At 46.4% G+C, this 9,795-nt stretch overlaps 1 protein-coding gene across 1 annotated transcript; it reads left to right on the top strand.

Moving 5' to 3' along the window:
- The first annotated feature begins 1,921 nt into the window (after nt 1-1,921).
- On the top strand, nt 1,922-9,190 carry LOC134465504 (prostaglandin D2 receptor 2). Its single transcript, XM_063219190.1, has 2 exons — nt 1,922-2,319; nt 6,169-9,190. Exons 1-2 carry the CDS (start codon nt 2,261-2,263, stop codon nt 7,601-7,603), a joined length of 1,494 nt encoding a protein of 497 aa, XP_063075260.1. The 5' UTR covers nt 1,922-2,260; the 3' UTR covers nt 7,604-9,190.
- Nucleotides 9,191-9,795: the final 605 nt, after the last annotated feature.

Below are 9,795 nucleotides of genomic sequence, written 5' to 3' on the forward strand. Positions count from 1 at the left end.
AAAACATTGTGATTAATGTTGAAAGTTTGTTTAATATCTTAATTGATAGGCCTATCACAATGTAGATTTCAGTTTTGAGCGCTGTCATGGTACCTCAGATAGGCCTATATGTCACCTAGTATCCCACATTCTACCCAATATGGTACTCTAGTGCTAGTTGAGGGCTTAGATGTGGTATTTCGCAATCCAAGTTCAAGACGACATGGAAAAACTCATTATCAGTACATGTAAACACTCCCTCCATGTTCTTCTCTGTCTTTCTGAACTCCCTTATTTGCCACAGCAACTGAACACTCGTGCAGTATCTTATAGTTTTTTTTCTCAACGGGGGCTCTACAGCCCCCCAGGGGGCATTGAGAAGGATACAGAGCTGTGAGGGAGCGGCGGTTGGTTGAAATTGGAGGCCATTAGTCTATCTTATAGACTATTATTTTAACCAATAAATTGATCCATGATGACAGATGGTAACCTAAAGTAATCCACACCCCAATTCCAGGCATGTATTCATCTGTATTATACAAAGAACACAATAGTTAATGCTGAGTCATGTACAATTCACTATGTGTCACACGTCTATGGATTAATTTAGTTGTTGGTTTATAACAAGTCGTATATTCACTAATAGTTCAATAACGTTTTGTAGCAGGTTAGAGTCAAAGCATATTGTAAATAGACATATTCAGGGGCCTGTATAGAAGAGTGTCTTGTATTCAGGGCTGGGCTGGTAATCTGACATACAGGACATTTTCCCGGTGGGCCGACAGTCCTTAGGGGTCGATTGCCTAATGTTTAGATGAGGTAGCCCATTGGTCCATCTTTAATGGACTGGGTCAACCATGTCGTTGAAAAACGAGGGGGCTTTGTGTGAAGAAAAATGCCGCCAAAAATGACCGGGCCGTTTTTCGATCCCAGTCCAACCCTGCTTGTATTTCTACAGTACTTCCTCTTCCTGTGCTCAGACTCACACACTGTACACAAGACACTTTCCACCAGACACTGTATCCAGTCACTGCTCTACACATGCCTTTCTGTCCCTGTTTCTAGTCAAGTCAAGTCGGCTTTATTCTAGTCAAGACGGCTTTATTGTCAATTTCTTTACGTGCACTGTGACTGGTCACAAAGAACTGAAATTACTTTTCTTGCTTTCCCACGCAGACATAGACACACTTTAGCATAATTTAAATCTCCTTGTATATCCTCTGCCGTGGCCTAGTGGTTAGAGAGTTGGTCTTTCAATCTAGGGGTGGCAGGTTCGTATCCCGCCTGACTTCTCATCTACATCTCCATCCATGGCTGAAGTGCCCTTCAGCAAGGCATTTATTTAACCCCACATTGCTCCAGGGACTGTAACCAATACCCTGACAAATAATAACTGTAAGTCGCTTTGAATAAAATGAAAGCGTCAGCTAAGTGCAATGTAATGTAATGTAATGAAGAAACTGACAATAAAAGCTAACTTGACTTATTAACCATTTCTATAACTAAGACTGAACAACAGTCTAAGACATATAGTAAGAACATAAAGTAAAAAATAGTCAAGTCAAGTGGACTTTATTGTCAAAAATCTGTGGAACAGGGTTAACACAGAAGTTTGAAATAGCGTTTGACCAGTCTCCAATGTACAGATATTTAAAATAGCGGTATTTGTGTCGTGTGTTTATTTACATTGTCCTATTTCTGTCTCATTTCTCCTTCAACCTCCCGCCCCCTACCCCGAGTGCATTTACAGTAGACTATCCACCAGACACTGTATGCTGTATAGTCCCTGCTCTACACATGCTTTCATGCCTCCCTCTCTGCCTCATCCCTCCTTATTGCTCCTCCCCTTGCAGTGTGTCAGGGGAGAGGAGTGCCTGATTGGGGGTTCCAACACTTTAGCAGAACACAAGTGCACTGAGATGACAGCTAGGAGGAGAGTGAATCTGCCAAATCGAATCAAAGTAGTTAAATGAGAATTTAAATAGCAGGATATAACCCAAGCTGATTATTTTTTTAGAGGTAGGCCTACTTCATTTATACTCAAAGACATATTTTATTGAGCCTGAGAGAAGTTGAGGAGACCCATGACAAACCTGACCATTTCACACTTAACTTCGATGTTGAAGAGGAATACATTTTTCCTCTAAATTTTCCTGCAACATTTTTGACAAAAGGAAACTGGACCAGTTGAGTCTTGAACAACCTGTTCTATCAGTCAGGCATCTGCAGAAATATGTCACGGACAGGTTTGGAACCAGAAGAGCACATCCTTCATAGCTGAATGAAAACTCGATTTCTTGAGACATCAGAATCAAGATTGTGTTTCATCATTTCAACAAGGTAGGATTATGTGATTTATTTGTGACTCACCTGTGTGTGTGTGTGTGTGTGTGTGTGTGTGTGTGTGTGTGTGTGTGTGTGTGTGTGTGTGTGTGTGTGTGTGTGTGTGTGTGTGTGTGTGTGTGTGTGCGTGCGTGTGCGTGCGTGCGTGCGTGCGTGCGTGTGTGTGTGTCAGATTATATTCGTTGTGGGCCTCTTGAATGGTGATGGAGATTAGATCAAAGGGTTTCATTTCTCACAGGAAGTCTGAGACCAGAGGCAAGGTTTAGCAGACAGATTAATTCATTTCATTAACCCTTTGAGGAGTACCATCACAAATATGTGATTAAAATTTTGAGTTCTCATTATGACTTGGCAAGATTTTTAACACAGACTTCTATGGGAGCTATAGAGTGTTCAAGTCAAATTCTAGAAGAACCTGGGGAAAGTCCTCTTGTCAGTCTACAAAATTCTACTCAAGACACCTCGAGGATACCTTCTGACATTGTTACACATAATATGGCTACAAAAATTAGACCTGAATTGTAAAAGATGACAAATCCTAGTTCTTTCTTCTGTTTACTCTAGCATAATTGTAGTCCAAAAACACAGGATACCACCAGTTGAAATAAGACCCAATCATCAACAAATAGCTGTTCAAAATATAATACTGTAAACATTCAACAGTAGCATTCTTCATTCTCACTTCAAAATAACATAGCCTACCATTTTATTGGAGCACTGACTTAAAGTCCAATTATGTTGTTTATTTGACACTGTTTGTTTGTTTGTATCTGTTAGAATTTAGTACTCCAACAGCATTTACCTTCTATCACTTTTGTTACCAAAATGAGCAAGGCTGTTTTTGTGAGGTTCATATTAGGCTACAGCGTTATTAGCCTTAACTGGTATTGACTGGCTGATCAGCCAGTCGTGACTGAGATATGAATCTGCAGGGAAGTTGTCGGTACATCAGATGAAGCAGGGCGATCCCTCACATCAAATCTGTGTGTCAGTTTGACAAATGTCATTTCACCCTCGTGTTTGCACACCAATTGTCAATGTCACCATACATGCACACACAATTAAAACACAATTATGCACTTTCACAGCCTGAGCAAACAGAACCTGTTTGTCTGTCCAATGGATGTGTTTGTATAACTTCCTATAAACACACCCATTTAGAACAGCTCAAGCACGTCGTTACACGGAATGTGGTTGGCTGCAGGAGGCAGGCTTTGACATGCTGCTGTCACGCTGTCATAATGAACATTTAGGCGCAGAAATGAGAGGTATTTTCTGCTGTGGTGTGCTGTAGTTACCCACAACACAAAGAATAACAAAGGGAAGACAAGAAAAACAGAAACCTTGCCTCAGGTAAAAAATAACAATTGGATGATTTTTTTTTTTTTAAGAATAAAGGCCCACTTTGGACATGGGGTGACTTCTGACTAACATTGGCATCACAGTTCCTGGTCTGGTTTGATAAGCGGTAGCTTACTGTAGGGTTACTAGTGGGCTGTTCATCAGCATGCATCATGGAGGCACAGCGTGATAAACGGCCAAGGCCCTGAGGCACAACAGGTGAGGTGGTGGCGCAATACCGTCACCACGGCCACTGACAGCTTTGACTGGGCCCGGGACAAAGACATCTACAAGGGCCCCAAACCCTACCAATACAATGTAATGATGATCCCGTTCTGGGCCCGCTCTCTCTCCCTAGGCCCCTAGGCCACCAGCCCCCCACCCCCCCCCACCCCCCCCCCACCCCGCCCCCCCCCCCCCCCCCCCCCCCCCCCCCCCCCCGGTCGGCTTCCCTGTCCGTCACACACAACAAATGCCGATCACTGCGGTTTTAAGGCTGCCTCGGCCGATGCAAATATGGCACGGTTGCGGGGGTTGTTTTTGTTTTTCTTTCCAGGGAAAGATGACAATCAGGGATCACATAGCCTACACTATATTCCCTTTCTCTCAGTAGTAACAGCCGTGGCCTCCATGCATGTGTCTCTGAGGGAGATGAAGCATGGCCCTCATCAGTCTGCCCCAGTGTGTTGGTCAGCCAGACATGACGTCACTTCACCACTCACTCACCTCCCCACCTCCCTTTCCTGCATGTGTTACTCACAGCTCTTGCTGTAACTTTGCCGTCCACAGAACAAACAGGTTGCATCATGTCAGCTTGCGTTACCTAGCAGACACTTTGATTCAAAGGAAATGTAGCCCCCTTGCGCAGATGGGGCCCGCCGCTGAAAGGACTAAAATACATCATAACAACATAACATAACATAACACTGCTATGACATTGCCGAGAGCCTTAGCAACCGATTAAGACTTGGACGTTAGAATTTTGGTGACAATATAATTATATAGGTAAGATACACTATCAAGTCAATACTTCACTCATCGCTCCTTTGCAGCTCTCTCTGTGGCTGAACTTAATGACCTATTTAATAAGCATCCAATAGCAGACGAAATGCCTCCAGTTAGCACTAATGAACGTTTTCATGTTTCATTTCAGGTTTGTGTGTCATCATGACATAAACCATGAATAGACAATCACAACTTGTCTAATGTGAAATTCAGCACTACTCGCGCACACACATGCACAACATCTCGATTTTACAACATCCATTTTACACTGTGCTATAATTTACTCATGATCAAAGCAATCTGTCACTTTCAAGTTGTTGAACAAATCAAGATTAAATATAAGCATGTTTGCTCCCAAGTCCGTCATAAGCCTACATGGTTGGTCAGCATCAAAGTGAAAAAGAAGTCTGCGACACTGCTTGTCTTACTGTGTATTTAATAGTGCAACGTTTCGACCTTCAGGTCTTCATCAGGCCTGATGAAGACCTGAAGGTCGAAATGTTGCTCTACTAAATTGATGAAGACCTGAAGGTCGAAACGTTGCTCTATTAAATACACAGTAAGACAAGCAGTGTCGCGGACTTCTTTTTCACTTGGATTTACTCTTATTGTCCTGCACCTGGCACATCGGGTGGGATGTGCACACATCTACTCCTCTAAACTTGGTCAGCATCAACACACAGCACATGCATGATAGGCTTGCAGACACACACTTGCATCAGAAGGTTACAACATACCTTTTCGTTCAAGATAAAGAGCGACTGCAGCAAAGTGATGTTGAAAAGCCTCTATGAAGCAGCCCATCTGACACATCTAAGGTTTGTCATTGGTGCTATGTGAGAACAGAGCAGGCAGACAGAGACTGAGACTCTTTCCCCCCCAACATTAGTGCAAATGTAATAAGGCTCAAACCAATACTGGTGCACGGGAAGGCCAAGGATTCACAGTCAGCTAACTGGATTTGGTTTTTGACTTTGTTGTCTGATTTCCTGTTTTCGTGCGTGTTCTTCCTGTGACCTGTCTTGTCTTGTCTCTGAGCCGTCCAATGAGAGAGTTCTGTCAACCGGGGTCCAGAAAGTCGGTTGGTGATGTAATTCGCGTGGATTAAAATATTTCTAAACAGCAACCTTCTGCTCGCTGGAGACTAACACAGAACCATTACATAGCGACCAATGATGAAGTACAAACGAATTACATTTACCTTTACCAAATTTTCTGTGTTATACGGCCACCTCCTAGAACTAAGTAACTATTCTATTGGAACTAAAGTCAATGGGGATTTACATGTAAAAGGCTCTGTGAGGCTCCATAAGAGCCGCCATTGCTGTGGAAAGATTGGGCCATAGAGGTCTATAGGAGTGACATAACTCTCCTATTAGACAACTCTGTTTTGTCTGCTAGAGAATTTGATGTGCAACCACCAACTACCCCCTTTCTGTTCCTCCCTCTTTAACACGCTCATATTATTGTTGTTGTTGTTTTTCTTTCTGCCTCCCAAAGCATCGTCGTCATGGCTGCCTCTCTCTTCAACTCCTCCTTCTCTGTGGTCTCCGCGGCCACCTCCTCCGCCTCGTCCGGCCACGCTCCGGAGCTGTACTGCCCGCTCATGCAGATCATGCGTAGCAACACCACAGTGACGGCGGGCACGACGGCGGTGGTCTACATCCACGGCCTGGTGTCCATCCTGGGGATCCTGGAGAACGCGCTGGTGCTGTGGGTGCTGGGCGTGCGCCTGCGCCGCAAGACGGTGGCGGCCGTGTGGGTGCTGAACCTGGCCATGTCGGACTTCCTGGCCACGCTCACGCTGCCCCTCTTCACCCACTACCTGCACTCGGGCCACAGCTGGGAGCTGGGCGCGCCGCTCTGCTCCACGCAGGCCTTCGTCTTCTTCCTCAACATGTTCGTGTCGGCCTACATGCTGGCCGCCATCTCGCTGGACCGCTGCCTGCTGGTGGCCCGGCCCGTGTGGAGCCAGAACCACCGCTCCGTGGCGGCCGCCTGGAAGGTGTGCCTGGCGGGCTGGCTGTGGGCGGCGGCCAACGCCGTGCCGTACATCCTGTTCCGCTCCGTCATACAGCAGGACACCGGCCCCAAGCTGTGCTACCACAACTTCGCGCGGTACTCCTCGCCAAAGCGGCTGGAGCGGGACTGCGAGGTGCGGCAGGCGGCCACCGCCGTCTCCAAGGTGCTGCTGGCCTTCGTGGCGCCGCTGGCCGTCATCACGGGCAGCTACCTGTACTTCGGGCTCAGCCTGCGGGCGCGGCACCGGCGGCGGCTGCGGGAGAACAGCTGCGTGGGCCTGGCGGACAGCGGGGGCTCTGCGGCACTCACCGCGCTCAAGCTCTCCGCCAATGTGGCGGCCACCTCGGAGCGGCTGTCGCGCGGCTTCACCAAGATGGTGGCGTCCGTGATCGCGGCGTTCATCCTCTGCTGGGCGCCCTACCACGTCTTCTGCCTGCTGGAGGTGGCTGCCCCGTACCGCCGGTCGATCCGCTTCACGCTGATGGTGCAGAAGGGCCTGCCGCTCGCCACCACCTTCGCCTTCCTCAACCCCGTGCTCAACCCCATCATCTACGCCTTCAGCTGTCCGCACTTCTGCTCGCGCATCCGCCAGAGCCTGTCGGCGCTGCTGGAGGGGCTGGTGGAGGAGGGCGGCCCTGTGTCGGTGGCGGGGGGGCTGGTGAAGAGGAGGCCCACCAACAGGGCGGGCGGTGGTGGCAGCTCCTTCTCGAACACGCCCTGCTCCCCGACCACGCCCAGCCTGCCCCGGCACACCCTCTCCCCGCAGGGCTCCGTCAACGGCTGCAGCTTCCAGAAGTGTCCCCCGGACGACACGCACACGGAGAGGTTTCAGACGTGCCCGTTTCAGGACACGGCTGCGGACAATGGATCTGTGAAGTTCCTCTCACACGGCACGTCTCCTTCCTCGTCGTAGCAAAAGACTGAAGGTTTGTCTATCAGCTGAAGCTGTCGACTGCTGGGGTGTAGAAGTGAACTGCCAGACGAGTCATAAGTATTAGTGTCAGTCACTGACTTTGTCATACCGCACTGAAGTTTCAGGCACACCATGGGATTATTTTTTTTGTTTGAAAAAGGAATAATGTGTTCTGTCAAACGTTATCGCTTTTAAATTATGGCTTTATCAAGGTCTGTTGTGCAACTGTATGCCTGCCCCACCATGCCTTGCCGGTCCCCCACCCCTGCCAGACACCCACACACACACATACTCTTAACTTCACTCATCCACGTAGAATTCACAGTCCCTCTGGATTGCAATAGAGTGTGTCGTAATTTTGAGGATATTAAAGAGAGGAGATCAGCGCTAAAAATCTGTAATCCGTTTCAGATCTGCATGTGCCCATATTCTTTTTTTTTCTTACGTCGTCTACATTATGTTGTGTGGTGGTCATCTCCCTACTTCCCATCCCAGCCTCTCTCCCACGTTCTCATTGTCTCTCTCTCCCCCTCTTCAAAACAGACTGGAAGCACCAAAATGTTATCCTGGCAAGCCAGACTATAGTATGAAATGAATAGGCTGGCCCCCTCGACTGATGAAGATGGAAGTTATGGTGGAACCAACGGTTGGCTTTCAGACTGCTTAACTGCACATAATAGGCCAGCACATTTGAGTCCATCCCCAAAGAGTCTGACAGATTCAAACAGAAAAAAACAGATACACAAATAGAGCATTGTGGTTGGAGGGCAGATTTTGTGACCTTCTGGATTAACTCCTATGGTGCGGTGCTAGAGCAACCGGCTGCCGGGCAGAAATATGGCCTGTTCTACCGCTAGGGTAGCTATCCAAACACAAACATCACAAGTCTTCTAAAAGTAACTAATAATCAGCACAGCAAAAGCTCATACTGTAAACCTGGAACCCACATCGAGAGTGCCCTATGATCTTAAACACATTTACAAGATCCCATTACAGTGACGTCACACTTTTCCTTGTTCTAAATGCCACGGACGTCAGGCAGGCCTACACATCTTTAGCATTTCTGACTGCACCACCCATGTGACTTCCATGTTCCAAAAAGCATTTCAAAGGCAGAGTCTAACTTGGCATGTAAATTAGTTCTTTTTTGAGCTATGGATGAGCCAGTCAAGGCATATCAGATAGACCACCACTTCCCTAGAAGCATGGTAGAGATTAGCATTGTGGGCTGGAAGGGAAGAGATGTGGGGGCATTCCTGACACGCTTTGGATGGCACTGACTGTACTATGGCAGTTAAAATGTAGCAATTAAAATGCACCTTTTTCGCAGTTAAGGGTGCATATGTGTTTAAAGTGTTTAAAGTGTGTGTTTAAAGTGTTTTTTTTCTCACGCTTCAGTTCTTCAATTTTCACCAAGTGCCCTTTCAGAGCCGATAGCGCTTGTAAATTTTTCACACAATCGCACAACACCATCAGAACTCAAAAAATGCTTTTCATCAGTAAGATTAGCCTACACATTTTCACATTTAACCTAGACTAGACAACTTGAAACAATTTTAATATGTTCATATGCTTTATTTTTGTATTTTACAATGACTTGTTGCAAAGGAAAATAAACCTTTTTGCAATTTACAGTTCTATTATCTAGATTTTTTTTGGTTAATTCTGTACCACAACAACATGCTGTATGTGTGTCTTGAAAGTTCTCTGGATACAGGTACTTCACATTACCTCACTCCACCAATGCCCCATATCCAAACTTTCATAGACCAAAGATTTCCTGAGAATGGTTTCGGTTACCACTGTTTATCCTTCTGACATAAACACAGGTGTCACTGAAACTAACCTTTATGCAAGTGTCATCAATCATCACAAGCATTGAGGAAAAAAAGAGTACGATAAAACACAGGAACAACAACGTCACTGTTTTCATGGGAAAAAGTTTTGAACAATTTCTTTAGAAGGTGCCCCTATGAAGCGGTAAGAATTAGGCAAGGCATATAACTAGGAGGAATGCCGTGGCAAGCAGGGACGCGGTGAGGAGACAGAGCACCTGCCCCATTAGAGAAAGAAAGCAACTGAGGAAGAAGTCTGCGATTTTGGCACGTACTTGTAAACAGGTGCAGTCTCGTATTATGCTATGACACACTATAGATTCACGAAATCTGTTTCAATACTAGATTCATTTTATT

The sequence above is a fragment of the Engraulis encrasicolus genome, chromosome 16, assembly GCF_034702125.1.
Source record: "Engraulis encrasicolus isolate BLACKSEA-1 chromosome 16, IST_EnEncr_1.0, whole genome shotgun sequence".
In the NCBI taxonomy this organism is placed as follows: Eukaryota; Metazoa; Chordata; class Actinopteri; order Clupeiformes; family Engraulidae; genus Engraulis; species Engraulis encrasicolus.